This window comes from Typopeltis vanoorti, chromosome 12 (genome assembly GCF_054136105.1).
Source record: "Typopeltis vanoorti isolate ZY-2024b chromosome 12, IOZ_Tvanoo_1.0, whole genome shotgun sequence".
NCBI classification, from domain to species: Eukaryota; Metazoa; Arthropoda; class Arachnida; order Uropygi; family Thelyphonidae; genus Typopeltis; species Typopeltis vanoorti.
In genome coordinates this window covers 48,793,792-48,819,903 of record NC_143560.1, presented here as the reverse complement: position 1 = coordinate 48,819,903, position 26,112 = coordinate 48,793,792, and the positions used below count along the sequence as shown (strand labels likewise).

At 35.7% G+C, this 26,112-nt stretch overlaps 2 protein-coding genes across 3 annotated transcripts in view; one reads left to right on the top strand and one right to left on the bottom strand.

Annotated features, from left to right (window-relative positions):
- Positions 1 to 6,380, top strand: part of LOC150100770 (uncharacterized) — a 71,485-nt gene extending 65,105 nt beyond the window's left edge. Inside the window, exon 5 of the mRNA XM_090401964.1 lies at positions 6,261 to 6,380. Within this exon, the coding sequence (XP_090258090.1) occupies positions 6,261 to 6,327 (67 nt within the window). The 3' untranslated portion in view covers positions 6,328 to 6,380. The remainder of the gene's footprint in view (positions 1 to 6,260) is intronic.
- A 709-nt stretch (positions 6,381 to 7,089) lies between these two features.
- LOC150100769 (bleomycin hydrolase) overlaps positions 7,090 to 26,112 on the bottom strand; it is a 157,828-nt gene continuing 138,805 nt past the window's right edge. For both annotated transcript variants that reach the window (XM_090401341.1, XM_090401342.1), the window contains exons 10-11: positions 19,250 to 19,313; positions 7,090 to 7,693 (exon numbers count right to left, since the gene is read on the bottom strand). In XM_090401341.1, the coding sequence (XP_090257467.1) occupies positions 7,542 to 7,693; positions 19,250 to 19,313 (216 nt within the window). In that variant the 3' untranslated portion in view covers positions 7,090 to 7,541. The remainder of the gene's footprint in view (positions 7,694 to 19,249; positions 19,314 to 26,112) is intronic.

Genomic DNA, 26,112 nt, shown 5'->3' with positions numbered 1-26,112 from the left:
GAACAAGGTGCCAAGAGAGAAGCTATTCAATATGTTACAGTTATATGATGTCAATGGGGCATTATATCAAGCAATACTTAGTGTGTATTAGAGTTGTAAGTCAGCAGTTAGAATTGAAGGAAGTACAGGAAGATGGTTTAATGTTAAATCTCGTGTGAGACAAGAATGTACATTATTCCCCTCTGTTATTCATTATCTATATGGATTACATTATGAAGTGGTATGAAACTTGATATCGAAATGGGAGATGTTAATGTCTGCTCTTTGCTTTATGCGGATGATGTTATACTTTTAAAAAATTCGATACAAGTCTGCAAGATTCCATGACTAAATTGAATAACTGTTGTAATAGATATGATATGAAGGTCAGCAATAAAAAGATAAAGACAATGAAAATAGGCAGAATCGTTAAAAATGTCAACTGTGTTGTCAATGGAGAACCTGTGGAACAAGTAAAATTTCAGCTACTTAGGCACGAAATAGGAAGTCAATTGAATAAATTCATATGGAATAAGAGAGAAATTAGTCAGAACACTAAATTAACTGTATACAAGACAGTGTTCAAACCAGTTTTAACTTATGGATCTGAGAGCTGGGTCAGAAGTAAAACACTTGACCAAAGACTAGAGACCGCAGATATGAGAGTCCTGAGAAAGATTAGAGGCATGAACAAGTGGAATCAATGGCAATATCATATTAAAAACAAGGATATTAGGAAAGCTTGACATTGTAAGCATCCAGGAATGCATTAGCAGAGCTAATCTCAGGTGGTATGTGCACTTAACCTGGCAGAGAACACGTTTTGATAATCTTTCCTCGCCCATTCGGTTTGGCAGGAAAAAGACCGAGAGGAGGAAGAAGATATAGGTGGATTGATACGGTACAAAGTGCCTTAGACGATAGAAATATAAGATCTGATAATGTTGGAGTCTTGACAAGTAACAGACTGATTTAGAGGAAAATTGTAGATAGGAAGTTAGTAATGATGTAATTTTTTCATGTAGTACTATCATATCCTGTACACCCCTTGAGGGTACATGTCAGGTATTTGATGATGATGAGAAAGTAAATTCTTGGTTTACATCATAGTCAAGTATTTCTGAAAAACATTGCCCTTAGGACTTTTTTTTTTTAACATGAGGTTTAGATTTTTATGGATTATTTGAATTTAAACTGTTGCATTTAGGCAGGGTGAAACAATCAGTAAGGAAGTTTTATATCTTTAGTTCCAAAACTAATTTTCTTCTGTAGATGAATGTCTCACTGGTCTGACATTCTTCACTCTGTGCTTCCAAAGCAATGGAAGCACAGAGTGAAGTAGAGCATACCCAATCTCTATCACTCCATCTCAAGCTTCTCTAATTATCACACGCACACTTTTCCCCCACTCCAAGGTCATTCATGCTGTCTGTTATTGGTCCCTTTCAAATAAGAAATTTGAATACATTAAAATTGCATACTTTTGTTTTCAAAGCTAGCTTATGAGGTTTAAATATATCTCGTGCTGTGTTTTTCCATTATTTTATCATGCAATGAAACAAGGTGCATGAACCTCTCAGAAAAACTTAAAATGTAACAAGAACATGAAAAGTGACAGGCTGATGCTTAGAATAGGGCAGAAACCACAAGGTTTCTCAGTATAAATTCATTAGTATTTTACCACCAGTGTATCGAATTAAAGATGAGAAACACGAATAAATTCTCTGGCTTTTAGTCCTAATTTATAATTTTTGAAGATTAGTATATATCCCACAACTTTTTAATCAAAGCTAATCCAAAAACTTAATATTAATACCAATAACTTCATATGCATCAGAAGAGCATATGAGCGACTAACTGCCATGTGGTCTTAACAAGTGTATGTATGTGTGTATATATATATATATATATTATCGTCTAGAATACGGGTCGGCAATCGTTTTGGAGTGAAGAGCCATTTTTAAAATTTTAGGGAGCCGCTCGCAGTGATGCGCAACCAATGGTCTGCGGGCTGCATGCGGCCCTCTCAGATTTTTTTCGCAGTACACGGTGCTAGTTTTGTACGGCAGAATTAGTATATTTCAATGTCCGCGCAGTTAGCCTAGTGGCTTTGTGCTTCGCAACCATATGCCTGTGGAATGAGTGTCCTGGGTTCGATTCCCGTTGCCGATGTGAGGAGCTTAAGGATCTGCCATAGCCAAATTAGCCAGTCTTGGACAGCAGGGTTCCCCTCCCCCCTAGTTTGTGGGGTTTTTCATCCCACAAACCGGCCCTGTGAACACACGGATCTGCAGCCATAAATACTTAACCCCCATGAGGGACGGGAGTGGAAACTCCATATGAATAAATAAAAGTATATTTTAATTAAAAATCTATTTTATGAATGTTGATTTTTACATTTGGATTTATTTGTGCACATTAAAAAATTAAAATGTACCTAAATAATGGAAAATAAATTTTCTTATCAAAGAAAAAGAAAATATTCTTTGTGGATCGAACCAAGTATTTGATTTACTATTTAATTGCTCATCACTGCTTTAAATTTAGAAACTACATTGAAAAATATAATTAAATTATTTATTCAGTTTTTTTACAGTAACACATTATCATACTTGTAAAACACAGGGGTGGCATGTCACACAAAATTATATATTTTTAAATATTAAATAATGAAACAAAGATTTCCTCCTCCTTACAAAAACATGTATAAAATCCAATAACATACCTATTTCTTTAATTTAAAATATCTTCTTAGTGCGACTTCTGCTGTTGATCTTGGGATAGTTTCTCAATATGCGGCAAATAAGCCGTAATTTTCATTTTCAAACATGACGAAAGACTCACGTTGTTTAGTTGGCTTCTCATCTTATATAGCAATCTCAACTTAAATAAAATTCATATTAGAAAATATTTGCTCACAGAAATATGTCGATCCAAAAATCGATAGAAGTCCAAATGAGTGTTTTTTTAACTGAATGTGTCTGGTAAACAATTCCACGTGTCAAATACAATCTGATCTTGCTTTTTAAGATCTATTTCAGACTATTTGTTGTTGTATTGCAAGGGTAGATTTTTGTCTTTCCAGGTCAGCTTCAAGATTTCTAAAGTTGGAATTCCACAAACCCTTGGTTTTCAGGTCCTCTAACTCAAGTTGAAATGCAGCCTCGTCAATTCCAGCAAAAGGTGAAAAAATTTAATTCAGCAGGATTAATTTCAAGTGGTCGCAATACAAATGGCATAGTTGCCTTGTTCTTTCTAAATTCCTCAAATCTCCCATTAAATTCAGATCGCATATTTACCACAATTTCTTTGAAAAAGGTTAAATTTATGGAATTATCAGCTTGTTCTTGTTGATACTTCAACATAGGAAATATTTTTAATAATGTGCCTTTCTCTAAGTCTGTCACAAACAAATATAATTTTGTACAAACGAAATCACTTCTAAAAGCAAAACTGCTGTATTTCCCTTTCCCTGTAGTTTCTTATTTAGTGCATTTAAATGAGAAGTCATATCTACCATAAAGTAGAATTTTTGTAACCAATGAGTATCTTCTAACTGTGCATATTCAAGGTCCTTTTTGTCTTAGAAACAACTTAACCTCTCCAAGGCAAGTGGCAAATCGCATCAACACCTCACCTCTGGAAAGCCATCTTATTCTGTTATGCAAAAGAAGATCGGAATATTCGCAATCGATTTCTTTAAGACGTTCACAAAATTGCCGATGTAGCAGTCTTCCCATTATTTTGTTAACAATTTCTACAACCAAATCCATCACTACTTATCTCTTTTGGAAAAGTTTGTGCACAAAGTATCTCTTGATGGATTATGCAGTGAAAGGAAAACACATCATGCAAAATTTGTTTTTTAAATAAAGAAACAAAACCTTTTTTTGTATCTTTCATGCTTGGCAGCCCATCGGTCGCAATAGATATTATTTTGTTAATATTAATACCCTTACTTTTCAAGCAAGTGGCAACAGCAGATTCAATGTCTTCTCGAGTTTCTCCTGTAAGTGGCAGTATATCAAGTAATTCTTCCTGAGGTCCTTGAGAGTTTGTGTATCTACAAATAAGTACAATCTGTGCAATGTCATCCACATTGCATGATTCGTCACAGGCAATGGAGAATCCTGGTGTTGAATTTAGATCTGTAACCTTCTGATTTGTTATATCTTCTACCATTCGTATAGTTCTGTCCCTTACAATCTTAGCAGATAATGGCATGTCTTTTATTTTTGTAATTATTTCCGCTTTGTTTTTAAAATCGCAAAAGAGAAATTCGGACATTTTAATAAAACATTCTTTCACATTCGCCGTCTGTAAAAGGTTTTCCTCGTTTAACAACTTCTTGAGCGATCACAAAACTAGCAACAGGTGTATTTCTTGATGCTTTTATCCATTTGGAAAATGAACATTTAGTAGGTTTACTCATCTCCCAGTGGATATGCTTTGTCAAATGTATCTTGTTTATTTAAAAAATGTCTTAGCATATTTGATTTTTTATTGTTTGAAAGTTTTTCATGGCATATTAAACACATTGGAAATCCTGATGTATTTGCTACAAATGCATAGGTTTCGGTCCATTCACTTTTAAACTCCCGATTTTCTTGTTGTATCTTTCTCTTCTTTGCTGACATTTTAAATACTATAAAAATATTTTTATTTTTATAGTATTTAAATTAATTAATATTTAATTTAATGTTACCTAACACAATCACCAGTAAATGAGAGCACTGCAACATCCACTACAAAACTTATTTTAACAAAGTGAGCAGATTTACAGACCACACCTGCACTATATGCGAAGACAATGGGCACGTTCAGACAGGCAAGTGCTGCCTTAGCACTACATGTGTTAGCCTAGCGTGACGTATTTGGTTTAATAAATTAAAACAACATGAAACATAACTTAATTTTAATTGGCATGAATAATTAAAACATATTTGACAAATTGGTGGGTTTATGAATTCTTGCATTATCCATTATAATCCAAGACAAATGTAAAGGATTATCGCATATGAGTTCAAACATGAAAGTATTACATTTTTCAGCATCGCATGTACTGTTTTCAATTGTAAAATGTAATTATTACAAATGCTATATTTAGGGTTTTCAAATAACTATTTTCCAGCTGAAATGATTGAAGGCATATTATCCCAAAGCTATTGATGATATTAACTGCTCATTGGGTAGCGATGTTCCATGTCTGAAAACATATGTGACTGGAAAAAAAAAAAAAAATTGCTAGGTGATGTATCAACTTCCCAATGCTAAAGAAACTCTAGGAAACTGTTCTAGTCCCTGGAAGTTTGCTATGATGAAAGTCAATTGTACATAATTAAGTTTACATTATTACTAATTTCCTATGAACAAAAATTTCCTGCAGTTAATTGGTTATGTCAAGGCTTTTGATTTTGTAAGGCACTCCTAACTGTAACAGTCCACCAAGCACTGGGTGTTTTTCCTACCATCCTTTCATCAAATACCTGTTTTGTTAACCTTTCCTCTCCCATTCTGTTAAAGTGACCATACCATTACAGATTAGCTCTACATATGTTTCTGAAGGCTGACAATGCTAGTTTAGTGTTTTGCCAAATTGCCTCCTATTCCATATACATTTTCAGTCATAGTTTGAAAACCATTGCTATAGAACAGTGAAATATTTCAGCTTTTCCATAACTTCTGGATCATTTTATCACCTATGATATTTATCTTCTCTTTCTTAAGTCTTATTTAGATACTTTTGTACATTGCTTAGCCATGTTTAAAGGTAGCTTAATGAAACAAACCTCAGTTTTCTCTTTAAATTTTTTGTACACTGTTTATTTTAAGGCATTTTATAAAATGCCTTTAGAAATTTGTCCACATCACTCTGCTTGCCATTCAAGAAGCTTATGTTGAATAATATCATTACTCTTTCTTTTTCCTACTACTCAAATATAACTTCTTGTTTAGCAGAATCTTGTCTGTTTCAGTAACACCAGTTTATGTCAACATGATACTTCTGTAATTTTGTTCATCTCAGCTGGCATGTTTTATCACATTGCATAGGATGGCCCATAAGTCAGAAAGGAGTTTAAACATTTAATAATTTTTTTGTTATAATTATAATGAAATACAAAACCTGGAGATTTTTTAAATTAGTTATGAGTTATTCACAATGTAAACTCCTTTGTGACTTATGGGCCACCCTGTACTGTCTTTATTTGGGTTAACTGAACTATATTGGTTTAAAATAAAGTTCTAAACAGCTAGCTAATCCTTGTTTACTTGGTGTCTAGGTGGATACCTAATAAGGTGAGGATTGGACACAGAAGAGCCCCCAATGAGGTTCTCCCCATTTCTTAAAGGTGTGGAGGTCTTCTCCTCTGTTATCTAGCTTTACGTTGTAGGTAACCGAGGTAGATTTTTTTTTTTTTTTTCATTTGAATAAAGGTAGCTTAGATGTGGAATCTAAAGAGATACTTTCTGGATCTTGTTTTCCCTGCAGATTATGGACATTACATCAATCAACTTTGACAGTAACAATGGATACAAATTTTATCCACCATATGATTGCTGACAAACTTCCTATTTTAAATTACACAAGACTTCTTCCCCTCCTGTGCACACAGCTGTATAATAATTGAAATAATTAAGTGAACATTCAGTGAAAAGACAACTTCATCGTATTGGTATTTGTGCTCTGTCTTATATTCTGCATGTATGTCTTAATTTTAATGCTTAGTGTTTTCAAAATTCTTCATGAAGCTTTCTAAAAAAATGTCTTTGAAGAAAGCCATTCTTTATGAAGAAAAGCTTTCTTCATCAAGAATGGTTTTATTCATTTCATTTATATATTCATGCAGGGAAAAAAATCAGGTTAGAAATGTATATTGGTTAATTATACTGTATCTGGGTTTATAATATATCTTTAGGCTTTAAATATTTAAAGCAGGATGTCGATTAAAAAAAAAAAAAAAAAAAACATAATATAGAAAGGAGATCATAGTAATAAAGTTTTTTTTTAACAGAGTTGAGACGTTTAATATTTGATCTTCAATACAACCTCAAAAATAACTTAATATAAAACACAAGATTACTAAAATAAACTGTTTCAATGTAATCAGATCACTTCCAAAAATCTTTATTAAGAGAATCATAACTGCCATATTAGAGACATTATGAAATACACATACACTTAACTCTCCTAGTATTTTTTTTAAAAAACTTACTTTTCATGGCCACTTAATATTTAATGTATTTCAATACATCATCTTTCATACATTTTCAGCAAAAGAACAAGCATAAAAATGCTATCACGTGTGATTTAGCCTAGCATAACCCTAAAGAGCTTATTACTCAAAAAAAAAGTACAATAAAAGATTTTTTTCTGTACATTCAAGATTTATAACTACAAACAGGAATAAAATTTATGTAAAAAATAACTTTGCACACAATGCAAAGAGCATATAAGTAAAAATAAAATATAAAAGCAGTCCAGTAATATTGTCAAATTAAAGTCTTAATCCACCACCTACATACATTGTATTTAAAGACAATACTAAATATTCCTAAAAAAGTCAAGATGCTAAAGCACCCATTGGATCCCATGCTGGTAAAACTACTGGTTCTTGTTTGAACACTTCCATTACTTCAGGAGGGATGTGCTGCTTGTCTACCACAACTTCAAACACAAACTCCTTAAACCATTCTGTTGTCATCACCAAGTATCCTAGAAAGAAATAAAAAAAAATCCTAGCAGAGAAACATTAACACAGTAGTTTATATATTTAAAAATAACTATATTAAAAAATATAATACCTGCTGTCTGAATCAGGCAGTAGCTACATTATATTTCTGTCGATTGTTTGAATTGATTATTAGAGCCTATACACACACCCACCAGCCTCAGCAGGCCATCTCAAACAAAAACTGATCTAGAATTTTGACCATGCACATGCTGATGTTTATTATAGTAAAATCCATACTTAAATTCGATCTGCAATACATCCCAAAAATAACTTAAAATACCTTATTTTAATAATCTTGAGTGTTGTATTAACTCTGTTTCAATGTAACCAGATCACTTTTCTGCACCAGAAAGAAAAAAAGCCAACATATCTGCATAATATGAAATTGTAATAGATTTAGAAACTTGACATAAGGGTAAGAAAGAAAAAATTGAAACTTCATTGTGGACAAAAGTTATACAAAGCACCCATGAAAAGATGAAATCTGTTCCAACATGTTGTTAATAGGTAGGACTATAAAGAAAAATGCAGGAAGGCTAAGTTGCATGTAAAACTAGCTTAACATGAGAGGGAAAGAGGGGGAAAAAATCATGGGATGAAAAAATGAACCAAAAAATATAAAAATTGACAAGGATATCCTAATTGTCTGGAGTGATTACTTTGAAAATCAGCCAACCAAAACCTGAAAGGCAGCTGAAGTAGGGATAATTAATTTAAAATATCAGCTGCCAAGGCCAGACATTTTATACCATAAGATGTGGCATGAAAATCTTGCATTGGCTACAATGCAATCAACTAATGTTGATCAGTTCTGTTTGATCATAAGCAAAACTAATAGATGACTAGAGAGCACTTATTGTATTAATGCATACTTGAAAAAAAACGCTAAAAGAAATGGTTGCTAAACCTGCTGGATTCAGGACAAATAGAGGTTGCCAAAACCAAAAAAAAAAAGTTATTCACACCTGGATTATTGTGCACAGATTTGGTCTTCCAGGTTCCAAGGGTGCAAAGAAGAGTTACAAAGATTATACCTGGATTTTGATACATAGATTTAGATTGCGAGAATATGGATTACAGACTGTTAACAGGGGGGAAAGAGGGGTGCTATGATAGAGGTCTATAAACTTTTGAATGGGTGTTATAGGATATCGTTATGTGGAAGGTGGGGATCTATAGAAGTTACGTTTGTTCACAGTCAAGAAGGGAGTAAGAGATAGGTTTTTCTCTCACAGAGCAGGGAAAGTAGGACAGCTGGTTTGTGCAATTTATAGCCTCCCTGGAAGTCTCAGATGATGATAATATTAAACACTTGTGTATATCGGTGTGCTAAATGTCAATTAACACTTCACACATAATTAAAATTCTGAATATTTTTACGAATTATTTATGTTAAAATGTTTATTAGTTTTGTTTTCATAACTTGCGATGTGCCCGTTATGGAAATTGTTTTGTCAAAAGTGATATGTAAAGAAGTCAAAAAATTGATGTACTTACCAGATTTGATATTTGTATTACTTAAAAGAATTTTATTGTAATTTAAAATTATCAAAGGTTGTGTTTTATGAAGACATTCTCTTGTCGCTAACGGAGACAATGTGTCAGCCATTATTTATATTTATACCTAACTTCTTGCTTACCAGTTTCATGCAGTGCGCATGCTCGCTGAGAAGTTTGATGAGTGATTGACAGCTGACAAGAAAGCGTTCGGTATCTGAGTAACAGCTGTAAACAAGAGAGCGTTCGGAAGGAATTTAGAACACAGGCCGGCAGATATTTAGATTCAGAGGAACTTAAGTTTTATTGCGACAGTCGGAGGAAAATTAATAGTATATTCCAAAAAAGGAATCGTGGAACTATTAAGTTTTAATGTGGAATAATTATGTGGATAAATAAAAGGGAAATATTGCTGTATGCGTTTTAAACGAAATATTGGAGGAAACACTAATTGAAAGATTTATAGTAGATTCCAAAAAGGAAATTGTAGAACTGTAAGTTTTTTTTATTGGAAGAGTTAAGACTGTCAATGAGCATTTAGTGAATACAAGAAGAATTTGCTATTTACGTTCTAAAGGAATGTTCGAGTAAACTCTGATTAGGAAGTTTCATCTGTATTAAGGACGCCGGATCCGACTATTATTTCTACTGAAGAAAAGAGACAGAATTAAGTTCGGAAGAATTAATGTGTGTGCTACATAGGATCCTGTAAAAATGAAGAATAAAGTCATATGTCTCTGGAGAAGGGCCTTGACAGAGAGAGAGAAACTGGCTATGAACATTTTGTCATTTTGAAAACAAAGTGTTTAGGCTTAAGTGTAAGTTTATTTTAAAAAGGCCTTGGATCCAATTAATTTGTAGTTATGTAATATTGTTTGAAGTGTATATATATTGTTTTTGTTTTATTAAATGCATTTATTTTGTATTTGGTCTTGAGTCAGTGTTTATTTGGATTCTGAAAGAAAGAGTTAAGATCATTGCACCAATTGGAGTGAACCCTTGTGCATATAATAATATATAGGTACACTCGGAAATAAAAAAATAATTGTTAGAAACAGAGATCATCTCTATGGCAGGATTAATATTAAGAAAATATCTATGAATACTTATCTATATAAAAATCCACCAATTATTAACAATAATATTAAAAACTTGTGTATATCTGTGTGCTAAATGTCAATTAACACTGCACACATGCAAAACAGATGAAACTCAAACAAAAACAGTAAATGACATTCAATTGGATTGGTTAACAATAACCAATCCCACTGATTTCTGGGTGCTATTCACATGCTGCCTTGCCGTCTGGGACGCTAAGAATTTGACCCGCTGCACCATCTGTATGTCTCTTCAAGTGTCCATATTTGTGACCTCAAACCTAGACTATATCTTGAATGTGATGTAATGTTTATTATTGAGAGAGACCTCCAGGAAGTAAGAGACTCATCGAGGGAGGTCACATACTAAACATGCCAGCTATCATACTTATTCTTGAATTCATTCACACTGCTTGCTGCACAGACACATTCCAAACACACACACACCACCCTGTTAGAGAAAAATCTAGCCTTCACACACACCTCGTCCTTTCCCAATGCTCAATAAAATGAAAAATTCCATCAACTGAAATCCTGTATGGGCCTTTCAGGAGATTGTAAGTCTCAATCATATCACCCCTCCCCCTCTTTCTCCTGTTTGCTAGTGTCTGCAGTTTACAAATTCTCAATCTCTCTTCATAATCAGTATTCCACAATCCTGATATTATTTTTAACAATCTCCTTTGCTGCACTCTCTCCACTGTATCAGAATCACAATGGAAACCAGGAGACCAGACCTGCACACAATAGTCCAAATAAGGTCTTGTAAAGGGGGTGCTTAAGGGTCAAAGCTGTATAACTGAGAGGAGACCTCCACATAGCCTTTAAAGGAATGCGGAGAACCGACCAGGGCTTCTGACCTAATGTCCAATCATCACCTTCTCGTGGTGCACCCTGTTGGGTATCTACTTGGATACTGAACGAACGAGGATGGGCTGGCAATTTGGGATTTAGCCGACCAAATTGTATTCTTATTGGTTAAACCAAAATAAAAAATGATGGTACAACATGACAAAATTTCATGCCGGCTGGGGCGTCGCCCGGTCAAACAAGGCCCCCGTTGTTTTCGCAAGGGAACCAGGTCGAACAGCGAAAAGTCAGCTACTGGAACAAATCTGAAAACAAACCCCAACTCAACATCACCAGAGTTAAAGATCGGTACTATCAACGTAAGAAGCCTGAATGACAAAGAAATGGAGCTAGCTGAGGAATTAGATAAGTACCAGATCGACATAATAGGGGTGACTAAAACAAAAAAGGCCAAAACTGGTGAGATCTTTCTGAGCAATAAATACAAAATGTTATATTCAGGCAACGACAATCAAGGAAAAGAAGGAGTAGCCATAGTATTCAACACAAAATACGAGGCAAATCTTCTTGAATGGCAGTCAGTCTCAAGTAAATGTGGGCAAATATGAGAATGGGGAACTGGACAATGAGACTTATTTGTGCCTATGGTCCCACAAAAGGTTCTACTAAGGTAGAAGTGGAGGAATTTTTTGAGGCTTTAGAAAAAGCAACTGACACAATGAAAAGGGAAAAGTTGGTCCTTGTTGGGGATCTAAATAGCAGAGTAGGAAATGATTGTGAGACATACAAAAATATTTTGGGAAAATTTGGAGAAAAGAGCAAAGCTAATAATAATGGCAAATACCTGTTGGATTTCTGCTCAGGACATGGACTAGTTATTACTAACACCATGTTCCAACATAAAAATGTGCACAAATTCACATGGAGAGAAGAGGCTAGGAATAAGAAAAGTCTCATTGACTATGTTATTGTTGATAGTGATGTTTTCTCCCTGGTGCAGGACACCAGAGTGTATAGAGGATTTGAAATTGGAAGTGATCACTATTTAGTCTTCAGCAGGATAAAATTGAATTTCATATTGAAAAGAATAACATGTAAAAAAGTTTTAAAGCGAATAAAAGTTGAGCAGCTCTCAGATGTGAACTGTAGACTAAAATACACAAAGATTATTGAAGAAATAATGAAAGAGTTTGAGAACAGGAATCAAACCTTGGAGATTCAGTGGCAAACTCTGAAGAAAACATTGATTGATTCTGCCAGAGAGGCATGTGGTGAGGTTGTCTGCAAGGATAAAAAAATCAGAACTCCCTGGTGAACACAAGAAGTTAAAGAGGCAGTGAAGGAAAAGAAGAAAGCATATCAAACGTTCCTGTCAAATAAGTCAGCTTGTGCTCTTAGAGAACATAGAGACAAATGCAAGAATGCTAAACACTGTGTAAAACTAACTAAACAAAAGTCATGGGAGGACTTTGGCAAGAATATAGAAAATAAATATCAAGAAGGTGGCAAAATATTCTGGAGGTTGTTGAAGAAGCTCAGAAATGGAGGAAAGAGTGCTGTAAAAGGAGTTAGAGATGATAAAGGTGACATGAAAACTGGAGAAAAAGATATCCTTGAAGTATGGAGTAATTACTTTGAAAAACTGCTAAATGAAACAAGCAGTGATGACAGCACAGTGGTAAAAAACACTGACCAGGCATGCAGGCAGGAATACATATCCATACTTAAAGTAGAAAAAGCCATCAAAGGCTTGAAATGTGGAAAGGCAGCTGGAGTAGATGATATTCGACCAGAAATGCTGAAGTATGGTGGTATAAGAGTCTTACAGTGGCTGCACTGTATAGTTCAGTAAGCTTGGACAGAGGGATGAATTCCCGATGATTGGAGTAGAGCTCTCATAGTACCCATATATAAAAAGGGAAATAAAACAATGTGAGAATTACAGAGGTATTTCCCTACTGAAAGTTCCTGGCAAGATCTATGCAAGTATACTTGAGAAACAGTTCAGAAGAATTGTGGAAGAAAAGCTTAGTGAAGAACAAGCTGGATTCAGGCCAAACAGAGGCTGTCAGGATCAGATCTTCACTTTACGACAAATAGTCAAGAAAGCATGGGAATATAACAAAGATCTGTATTTAAGTTTTGTCGATTTGGAAAAGGCATATGATAAGGTGCCAAGAGAGAAGCTGTTCAATAAGCTGCAGTTATATGGTGTCAATGGGGCATTATATCAAGCAATACTTAGTCTTTATTTGAGTTGTAAGTCAGCAGTTAGAATTGAAGTACAGGAAGATGGTTTAATGTTAATCTGCTGTGAGACAAGGATGTACATTATCCCCTTTGTTATTCATTATCTATATGGATCACATTATGAAGGAAAGTGGTATTAAACATGATATCAAAATTGGAGATGTTAATATCAGCTCTTTGCTTTATGCGGATGATGTTATACTTCTAAATAAATCCGCTACAAGTCTGCAAGATTCTCTGACTAAATTGAATAGCTGTTGTAATAGATATGGTATGAAGGTCAGCAATAAAAAAGACAAAGACAATGAAAATAGGCAGAATCATTGAAAATGTCAACTGTGTTGTGAATGGAGAATCTGTGGAACAAGTAAAACATTTCAGCTACTTAGGCATGATTTTAATGAAGATGGTAAATTAAATATAGAAATAGACAACAGAATCAGCAAAGCTGGTATGGTAGGAAGTCAATTGAATAAATTCATATGGAATAAGAAAGAAATTAGTAGGAACACTAAATTAGTTGTATACAAGACAGTGTTCAAACCAGTTTTAACTTATGGATCTGAGAGCTGGGTCAGAAGTAAAACACTTGACCAAAGACTAGAGACCGCAGATATGAGAGTCCTGAGAAAGATTATAGGCGTGAACAGGTGGCATCAATGGCAATATCATATTAAAAACGAGGATATTAGGAAAGAATTTGACATTGTGAGCATCCAGGAATGCGTTAGCAGAGCTAATCTCAGGTGGTATGGTCACCTAAACAGAATGGGCGAGGAAAGATTAGCAAAACAAATGTTCTCTGTCAGGTTGGCAGCAAAACGACCCAGGAGAAGACCAAGATATAGGTGGATTGATACGGTACAAAGTGCCTTAGACGATAGAAATATAAGATCTGATAATGTTGGAGTCTTGACAAGTAACAGACTGATTTGGAGGAAAATTGTAGATAGGAAGTTAGTAATGATATAATTTTTTCATGTAGTACTATGATATCCTGTACACCCCTTGTGGGTACATGGCAGGAATTTGATGATGATGATGATGATGATGATGAGGTCTTGTAAAGAGGCAAAATGACATCTTTATCTTAGCATGTGAAAGTTTGTATCAGCATGGCAATTATCTTTTGAGTTGTATTTGCAATCTACTTTCCCATGCCATAATTCCAGCCTATTCAAATCATTCTGCAAATACTGCATATCAGGAGCATTCCTGATTACCCTTCCTATCTTTGCATCATCAGCAAATAGTTGTGTTGCCTGTCAAATCCTTCCCAATATCAGTAATATCAGTAATATACAGATTGAATAACAGTGGACCAAAGACTGACATTGTGGTACACCAATAGTAACCTTAAATCTTGAAGACTGACATATCCCATCTACCACTTTGATGTCTGTCAGTCAGCCATCCTCTTATCTATGCTAATATTTTATAACCTAATCCCATATTCTCCAATTTTTGCAACAGTCTTCCATGCTGTATTCTGTCAAAAGCCTTAGCAAATCCAAAAGTATCACAGTGATCCATTCTCCTTGTCTAGTTCAATGGTAACATTATAATAGAATATGAGCAAGTTGCTAAGATATGACCTTCCCTTAGTAAACCCACACTGTTCATTGCAAAGTAGAGATTCACTGTCAACCTATTTCTAAATGTGAGCCCTAACCAATTTTTCCAAAATCTTCACCACTATCCTGAGATACTTATTGGTCAATAGTTGGACCATCCTTGTGCAATGGGATTACTATGCATTCTTTCCATTCTTGCAGAATCTTCATTGTTTTGGGACTCAAATTTTATAGCCTTGTTAAAGGAATAGCCAGTTCATCTGAACACTCTTTCAGCTCTCATGCTGATATCCCATCAGTCCCTACTGCTGAATTGTTATAGTTTGTGCAACAGGTCTAATACCTCTTCATACACCTGAGTTTTTTTCATTCAATGAAAAGGTAGCAGTGAACTCAATGTTGCATACACCTCTCACAAAATAGGCACTCATTAGTTGAACAGCCTCTTCTGCATCAGTCACTCTCAACACCATCTGCATTCAGAAGAGTTATTCTTTCACATTCATTCTTTATTTTACTTACAGCATATCGATAGAATTCTTGTGGGTTGTCTTTAGCTTGCAGAGCCAGTTTCTTTTCATACTCAACCTTCTGTACAGCAGTTGTGACTATTCTAGCCTGCTGCTTATAATTTGCATAATGGAGATCATCCTTATGCACACATTATTCCTTCTACATCATCCATTTCTGACAAATCTCTTGCTTAATAAGATTACACATCCATTTGATTGCTACCCTATTTATTCTTTGAACTCTCAGGACACATTCTGATATTGCATCATTTAGTATTTTTTAAAAGCTTACCATGCACTGATGTCTCTAATTGAATCACCCTCTGACACTATCATCAGATAGTCAGAGGGTGTTTCACATTGTATCCATTCTCCTTGTCTAGTTCAATGGTAACATTACTATAGAATATGAGCAGGTTGTTAAAACATGATCTTCCCTTAATAAACTTTCTTTTCTCTAACACTCTTTGACCTTGAGTTCCTTCTGTCACATGCTGTTTGCAGAAATGTCTCAGTACAGCTCAATAAATTCAGTTTGATTCTTATGTGATTTCATAGCTACCAATCAATGTTTGGATAATTAAATTCCCCCATTATGATTAAAATTTTTGCACCCATCATCTTTATTTGATGATGCATTTCTTCATCAACTGATCCACCAGATCTGTAAAACATCCCACTACATAACTGATCTTGTTAGATACCAACTCACACCAGATGGCTTCAAATTCACTGCCACATGAAAGTACTGTTACTAGTACTACAATCATAAATCTCAACACTAACTGAATTCAAGTCATCCAATGAGCAGCATACCTCCTCCTCTCCTATCCTGTCTATCCTTCCTAAAAATATTGTACCCTTTACACTCAATACCAGTTAGTATGTCTGATTCTGATAGCCAAGTCTCACTAATGCCTATAATCTGAGGTCTAATCAGATTGCGGGGAGTCACTACTCCTTTGTTTCCAATACTCCTAGCATTCGTGTATAGACATAATAATTTCCCTGCATGTTCTTTTGTATAGTCTTGTCTGCACGACACAGTTGGACAACTTGTAGATCTCTATTATTCTCTAGTGCCTTATACATATAGACATCTTTGCACACATTTGATGGGTCCGAACCAGATGAACACAAAGTTGAAATCGTTCTCTCCTCATAAACATTTCCATAATAATGCCCATTCCCTTCATTAGCACAATTATAATTTAGTTTCTCTCTCTGTTAGGTCTCATGCCAGTTATCAATTTTTAAGACTCCTGATGCTAAAAATATGCAAGTGTAAGTCCCTGTTATACAAATCCAGTCTTCCCTCAAACTCTCTCTGCACATCCAAAAGTTCGCATCCATTCTTTATACGAAGTTTATGCATTGAATCATTTGCCATCATAACCCTTCTTAATTCATTTTTATCATATCTCGCATATTCCAATAACCTTTTTATGTCCTCTCTCATACTGAACTATCACTAGTTAAGTTGTTAGTACCTACTGCAAATAGGATCTCGTTTACTTTTGTTTTTCAACTGCATGTTATGTTTCAATTTTTGCTCCTGGAAAACTCAAAGTTATAACCCGCTCATCAAGAGCATGCTTTATGATAGAGAAGCCATACCAAATAACAACCTTTTTATTATTATTATTATTACGTGACACCTCCAGGGAGTCCAAAGACTCATCGAGGGAGGGCACCTACTCTTATAACTCTGTCTCCACCACTCAACTACCATCATCTACCACAACCATTTACACCAACACCACATCTACTGCCCGCTAACACCACTAGTATTTTCACAGACAATCACAAACATCCATGCCCACAACGGGATTCAAACCCGCAGCCTTTTGGCTGGAGAGTGGATATGTTAACCAGGCTGGATTTTTACAAACATTACTTATCTGATTTTGTGCTTTGTTGTTTCTTATTCTGCTGCTTAATTTTCTTTTCCTCCCTATGTTAATTTAAATACTGCTCAACTTTCTGTAATTCCCACATCGTCTATGATAAGCTGCTTTAACTTTGGTATTTTGGAGATTAATTCATTTTCAATAACTACCCCAATGGGACAAGCCTTCTTATTCTTGACTTCACTGCTCTTCTTAGTGTTATGTTTCTTGTGTGGTTTTTGGCACCATTTTAAACTATATTTATACTGCAATATTGTTACAAAACACTAAAAACATGAAAATCTACATTAATAATATACTATAAAAAGCTAATTTCATAAGGGAAAAACAAACAAAAATTGCCAATTTTACACAAGTTCTAAAATCACCAACCAATTACAATGTAGCCTTGAACTCAATCGTGTAAAAAAAAGTGTTCTCTTCAAAGCATTAATATATTGTGTTAAGTTTAGGAATCATGTGAAGCCAGGAAACAATTACGGGAGTCTCAACAGGAAAAAATGCAAAAATATGTTGGTGATATTGATGTTCCGTGGGTGTGCACCACACACCCTGACATTTTTCGCTACAGATCTGTAGCAAAAAATGTAGTTAGTAAAGCACTGTCTATGAAGTGTACCCAGTACTAAGAAAAAAAAAAGTTTCTTATGAGGAAATGACATTCTTGCACAAGAAACAATATTAGATATTAGAAGAAATCCAGATATCATCTTCAGTGCAATGTTGGACTATGTAAAACCTCACATTTTCAATTATTTCACCCAAGAATAGAAAATAATTCTTAGTAATTAGTAGAGTACTTCAACTTGATTTGAAAGATATAAATAATTTTTTATTCATTATGAAATATGATACTTGACATTCACATAAATGATATTCTTATCTGAAAATGATTGACTGGGAAAGAGATTTCTTTAGAGCAAATACCAAATCATGAAAGTGTTAGTATATCTTCCTTTTGTATGTAGACAAAGTGATCTGTAATGGCCAAGTAACTAATTTGACTTCAGAGAATGCTAATTGATACTACAATAGAGGCAACTAGTCTATGTCTGTCAGATGCAATTGTTTTCTTGTTGAATGAAAAACCTTGCTATCACGACTCCATATGAAATTGGCTAATTCATCTTCTTTTGAAAGAGCCTTATAAAGATACTATGCAATCAAGACAGTATTTGAATCCAGGTCTTTCTAACGTAAATCGACTGACCTACAGAAGCTCTGAGGAAAAAGCTGGAAGATAACAGAAAATGCTTTCTGTATAAGAATCTGGATGTTGTAAAAGGAAGATCAACAGGAGCAAATATTTTAAGATGAGAAATTAGACAAGATATTGAACTTCGGTTGGATAGAAGTAAACTAACTAGGTTATCCTATTCTTCCCTCACTGGAAAATGGTATAGAGACAAAGAGTTAAGAAACTGATGGTAGATATTGTTGAGGCCTTTTGTTCATTTATTGTAATTTATTTATTTCGTGTGATGATACAGCGTTTTCCCCCTTTTATACGGGAGTTCACGGTACCATCTAGTTTCCCCCCCCCCCCCCCCCCCCCCCAATTTCATCCGGGCTCCGGAACCGGCATAGGCTGACAAATGAGACCTATGGCTGGGTCAGTATTCCTGACTGTAGTCCGTGTGTGTCCTCTGACCGGTTTGCCTGCTTGCGGGATGAAAAACACCAGATAAACTGGCGAAAAAAACCCTGCTGTCCACGCCCAAGACTGGCTAACTTGGTTATGGCTGAGGAAGATCCTTGAGCTCCTCACGCCGTTGACGGGGAATCGAACCTTGGACACTCCTTCCCCAGGCATATGGTTGCGAAGCGCAAAGCCACTAGGCTAACCGCACGGACGTTTATTGTAATGTTAATATATAAATAAATTACCTTTTTCGCCTCTGTCTTCACCCCATGAATTTTCAACTCTCCACTTAGTTGTCTTGCCATCATCCTATAAAATCAGACAGAAGAAGCAGTTAATAGGAATATAAACTTTTATAGCTTTACACCTATTAAAATTATAAGTATCTAAGTAAAATAAAAAATTATAATTTATCCAAATATTTATAGTACTGTCATTTTTTCTGATTATGTCCTCATAAAAAAAAAAACTGAAGATTTTCACTATTGTGAAAAAAAAATTATTTACCTGTAATTTTTAGAGATTAAGTGACTGTAAATAAGTATACATTCAATTCTCACTAGAGCAAACAGCATTAGTGAAGCCCCACCATAACAAATAACCCCAAAAAAAGTCTCAGCCTAAGTCTCATAACTTCAATGGCATGCCAAAAAAACATTTACTATAACAAATTTCACACAAGAAGATGGGATCCCTCCCTTCCCTCTAATGAAAGCTGTTATCCAGTAGTTACATTAGTAATCCATACCATGGTTAGGCTAAGGGATACATGACTCAGAAACTCTACACTAGAGACCAAACGTGGAATATTTTGCCAAGCTACTTCAGGCCTCCAATAAGCAGACTGGTCTCACTGGGAAATGACATTCATCTACCACCAAAAGATATTCACAAACATTCATGCCCATAGTGCATTCAAACCCATGGCTAGATGGTTAAGAGAGCAGACCAGCTATGCTAATTTCTCAATTTCCCCAGATAATCAGTAAAAGGAAACTAACTTATATATTGATTGATAAATGCATGCTGATACAATATAGGTACAATTATCCATGCAATTTTAATTTTTAGTTAACAAAAAAAAATTAAATATTACTGTTTAAAAACTGAAAGTAAAGCAATTTGTTTTGATCCCTTGGTTGACTTTCCTGTATATAAAACTCCACTTTTTAAGAATGAAAGAGCAACTCTTTCTTTTACACACTGCAAAAATAATATAGTTAAAAACAAACAGAGAATGAAAAACATCCATACATTTGTAAACTGATAGAATACTGATAAGGCAAAGAAAGAAAATAATGTTACTCGAATACTACAAGAAATCTGAGTGAAATGAAATAAAGTCTTCATGAAATAAACCTCCATTCATTTTATACACTTGTTCCTTTCTACAAAGTAATTTCTAACAATATTTGATAGTGGGCGCACTAGGCAATTTTATAAACAAAATCCCCTGGGTCAGTCGAAAGTCTACTATATATAGAGTGTTGAGAGGGATTCGTAGTGTGTAGTGTTCGTGAAAGCTCCTGATAAGATAAGTGTTATTTTCAGTTATCGTTGATAAATTTACTTGAATATTGCATAGGTTTGTTTGCCTTGCGTATCTTAGTGCGTCTGTTTGTGTGTTTTTGGTGTTTCATTTTATAATTTGATAAAATACGTTAGAAGTAAGTACGGCTCCCGTACGAAGGAAAATGGCGGCTGGTAATGATGGTTCGCCATCTTTATTAAAGAACGGTAATATAAAGGAGGTGATTCAGTGTACTATCTGCGAAATGTACACTTTGCGGAGTGTGGTTAGATGATAATAAAGAAGTGAACGTGTGTAGAAAATGTAGGGAGAATGAGGAATTGAAGTGTATTTCAGATCGTGAGTGTGATATTTTTGTCAAACTTCAGAACGAAGAAAATGGGGATATGACAAGAAACGGCGAGGTTGTACCAGAGAATTGTGAGTGTGAATGATAGTATTAATTCAGAGCATATTAATGGTTTTACAGAGAATAAAAAAGATGAGATAGATGCAATGAGTGAGATAGTGTTGTTGAGTGGTGCAACACAAAGGGCAAAACAGCAGCTAGAGCGTATGAGCAAAAGTCGACTGAATGAACCAGCCAATAATAAAAAGTATGACAGGAAAAATAGGCGTATGAGTGTGAACATGAACAAAATGAAGGATAGAGTGCTGTATGGATACTCGTTAGTACGAGGTGTGTTAGTAGAGGATTTGACAAAATCGTACCAACCTGGTGCGACCATAAAGGATGTAACCGAGTCTATTAGAGAGCAAAAGGAAAGGGTGAAAGAAATGATTGTTGTGGCAGGTACGAATGATTTGAAAGGAGATAAAATGGAGATGATAGAGGACCTGAATGAATTGTTTGAGGTAGCAAAAGAAAAGAGCGAGAGAGTTAGAATGATTAGTCTTTTGCCACGGTATGACAGTGAAATGTTTAAAAGGAGGGCCATAATTGCAAAAGAGACTTTATGCGTGGGTTATGTATGACGAGTGGTGCGGAATTTGTGGACTGCAAATTCAGGGGAACTAGATTTATTAGTGGGGGGGGGGGGAGTAGGTATGCAGACCTTAGGGAGGCAGTTGAATGTATGAATGAACATAATATGCCCGAGCGAATAAGGACAACAAACCAGAATGGGATAGCTAACATAAGGCATCAAGGTAGGGTTGGGGCTAATGGGGGTCTTAAATTCATGTACACTAATGCTAGGAGTATTAGGAACAAGAAGGAAGAGTTTTTGGCCATGGTTGGCACTTCCAGACCACGGGTTATCGGTATTAGTGAATCATGGCTGACTGTAGATGATATAGCTAGTGGGATTGAATGTGATGGGTATAGTGTGTTCAGGAATGACAGGGAGAATAAAATGGGGAGAGGAGTATTGTTGATGATAGCTGATGAGCTGCAGCCAAGGAGAATAGAAGTTGAATTGCAGGATAGAGAAAAGAGCACATTTGAGGCCATTTGGTGTGAGATTGTAGCTAGCAGAACTAAATATACAATTGGGTGCTGCTATAGACCAGGTGATGGAAAAGATGGTGGTGACAGTATGCACATAGAAGAAATGAGTGGAAGGAGGATAATTGTTATGGGAGATTTCAACTATGGTCGCATTGATTGGAGTGAGGAGAGGACACACGGGAGGAAGGAATTGGATTTTATGTGGTTATTAAGGGATAACTATCTGCGACAGCATGTAATGGAAAATACTAGGGGTCAGAGAGTGCTTGACCTAGTAATTACATCTGAGGATTTGGCTGTAACAAATATGACCACACTGCCACCAATTGGTGAGAGTGATCATAGGGTCTTGACTTGGGAGGTGGCTAAAGGTGTGGAATTTTCAATTAAGACAGGGTACATGTGGAATTATCGGGCTGGAAAGTATGACAAGCTTAGGATTTGATTGGTTCAGTGCCATGGCATGTACAACTGCAAGGACTAGAAGTTGATAGTGCATGGGAGGCAGTTAAGAAGTGTTTGCATGAAGCAATGGCTGACTGTATACCTAGAGTCCGAATAATAAATCAAGTAGGGGTTAAATGGATGAATAACACCATTAAGCTTGAGCTGCAAAAAAAGAAACAACTATGGAGGAAATTTAAGGAGATAGGTGACCGGCAGGCACATGAACGGTATAAAGCGCAGGCCAGAAGGGTAACGAGTGTGGTAAGAAAAGCAAAAAAGGATTACAAAAGAACATTGGCCATGCAGGCTAAAGAGAATCCTAAACAGTTTTTCAATATGTTGCAAGTAAAAGGAAAAATGTATATGGCAGAATGATTTTAAAGAATGCCCATGGTAGGGAGGTAACTGAATCAGTTAATATAGTTGAGTTAGTTACTGAGTGAGCACTTTGCAAGAAAATATCATCCAGGTGGTGACATTGCAGAAACGAATGAACCAGCAGATTATATGGGAATTGTGGTGAATGAAGTGGAGGTGAGTAGTCTATTGCATAACCTCAATGTCAATACATCTGTGGGATTGGATGGTATACCAGCTCGCGTTGTACGAGAAGCAGCTAAAGAATTGTCAGTACCCTTGACCATTTTGTTTAATTTGAGTGTCGGGTCTGGGTTAGTCTCGAGGGGGTGGAAAGAGAGGAAAATAGTTCCACTGCATAAAGGTGGTTCCAAAACTGTTGTTGTAAATTACCGACCGATTAGCATATCAGGAATCATTGTCAAGGTCTTAGAGAAATTAGTCAAGAAAAGAATACAGGATTGGATAGATGAAAATGGGATATTGTATGGGGGACAACATGGTTTTGTGAAGGGTAGATCATGCCTCAGTAACTTGCTCATGTTTTATAACACAGTGACAACTGAACTGGATATGGGTAGTGGGTTTACAGTGATACTATTGGACCTTGCCAAAGCCTTTGATAGGATACCACATGGAACCCCAATCAGTAAACTGGAGCAGATGGGGATGAATAGGAGGGTGGTTGAAGGAGAGATACCAGAGAGTGGTTTATTCAGGAGTGGAGTCTAAAAGAAGGCTTGTGACTAATGGTGTGCCGCAGGGCTCTGTTCTTGGACCACTGCTTTTCAATTTGTTCATCAATGATATAGGAAAGGATCTGAGAGGAAGTGTACACTTGTTTGTTGATGATGCAAAGTTGGGTAGAGCAATTGTGAGTACACAGGATGTCAAAATTTTACAGGATGATTTGGATAGTTTGGAGGACTGGGCTAGGAAAAATGGATGTCAGTTTAATATGGCAAAGTGTAAGGTTATGCACTTTGGGGTGAAAAGAATAGCAGCAGTATATCACACTGGTGGAACCGTACTCCAGAAGATTGATGAGGCCAGGGATTTGGGAGTGTTGGTGGATAGGGAATTGAAATTTAGGGGGCACATTGCAAAAGTGGCTAAATCAGCTCATCAAATCACTTGGCTTCTGAAAAATACTTTAACATGCAGAGACAAACAAGTTGGTGTTCCTCTGTATCGAGCCTTGATAAGACCCCATCTGGACTACTGTGCCCAGTTATGGGCTCCAGGGTTTCTTCGTGATGGGGAGGAAGTGGAGAGAATCCAGAGATGAGTGACCAAGATGATAGCAGGTCTGTGGAATGAACCTTATGAGAATAGGTTGAAGATTTGTGGGTTGCAGAAATTGGTCGATAGGCGAAGGAGGAATGATATGATTGAGACATTCAAATTACTGAAGGGTTTCAATAAGATTGATCCAGATGATATTTTTGAAAATAGGACTGGTGGTGGGAGGACTAGGGCCATGCATGGAAGCTGGGCAAGAGTGTGGTTGACAAGGGTGTTAGAGCTAGGTTTTTTACTTGGAGAGTGGTGAATGAGTGGAATAAGCTTCCTGAGTCTATTGTGGGTGCTACGACCATGAATGAGTTCAAGGCAAGGTATGATAGATACTGTGTGAATGTCAAATAGTTGTTCTTGATATGATGTTAGGGCTCCCTCGATGAGTCTGTCGACTCCTTGGAGTTGCCCAGAACATCATCATTCATCATCTTCCTTATACCCTCTTTTACCTGGCGGTGTCGAGGGTCCATTGATCATCAGACCTCACTCCGTTTACAGGATAAGGTGGTCAGCCTTATGCCCCGGTGTATCCTATGGCCTGTAGTGTTGAGTTCTCAAGGCCAGTTTGCCTGCTTTGCGGGATGAAAAACCCCAGAATAAACTGGGGAAAAAACCCTGCTGTCCACGCCCAAGACTGGCTAACTTGGCTATGGCTGAGGAAGATCCTTCAGCTCCTCACGTCACCGACGGGAATCAAACCTAGGACAATCCTTCCCCAGGCATATGGTTGTGAAGCGCATAGCCACTAGGCTAACCGCACGGACATAGACATAGAGTTGCCCAGAATAATAATAATAATAATAATAATAATAGTGTTTTGCACAATTACAAGAATATCAAATGAACAAGAGCAAAAAGACTAATTTTGCTTCAATACGATTAATAATGCTTTTGCAGTGAAGGATATTTTTCTTCCAACAAAGGACGCCATCACAAGTTATTCTGTTCCAGTTTCACAGAAATATAAAACTAACATTTTTCTCAACATGAAATTTTGAGTCTTATCAATTACAGTCAACTCTCACTATAGGAAACATAACTATAACAAACTTGCTTATTACAATAAGCTACTAAAAAGTTCCTATCAAAGTCCCAGTAAAATGCCATGCTAAAATAAATACGTTATACAAATGACATTCATAATACTTTAGAATGTATTCATGGGAATACTTTATTGAGTAGTTTGCTTTAATGAATTTCTTTTAGCATAGCATTTTTACTGAATGAATATTTAATGAATAGCACACTTCTTTCACAGGGCTGGTATAATGCCAATATAAAATGTACACTGTCCCTTATTCTCAGTATGAAAAAAAAAAAAAATTCCTGCTAAAATAATGTACCTTTATGGGCTTCATTGGAACTTTTGGTAGTTTGTTATAATGAGAATCAACTACAGCAAATAACTACTGTAACAAGCTGCTTCTGTAATAAATAGTTCATACAAATCTGCTATACTAAAAGTCAGCTATACATTAAGTTTATTTAAAAATAAACTAACTTTATTGAATTAAAGAGCTCGTTTCTTTTTCAAAGGTATTCAACATGACTGGAAGAATCTAATGATCTATCAGCTTGTGAAATCCAGTGAAAGCTATATCCTATGTCTGTGATCCTATATATTCCTGGTATACAGAGAGCAGATGACTGAGCTGCTCTTTGTATCCCAAAATGAATAGCACACTTCTTTCACAGGGCCGGTATGATGCCAATATAAGAAGTATACTGTCCCTTATTCTCAGTATGAAAAAAAAAAAGTTAATTTTTTAAGAATTTATACAATTTGAATTTCGTGATATGTGATAATCTGTGCTCCAGTTAGGGTAAAAAAGACTGACTCCCCCCCTCCCCCCACACACACAAAACAAAAGAAATGGCAGAAAATCATATATTCATGACAGAACACAAGTGATCAGCAGAAACCAAATATGAAGAACACAAAAGAAAAAAGTACAAAACCAAACAATAATGAGAAACATAAGAAAGTAGAGTATGAAATTATAAAAATTTATAATTTCATACTC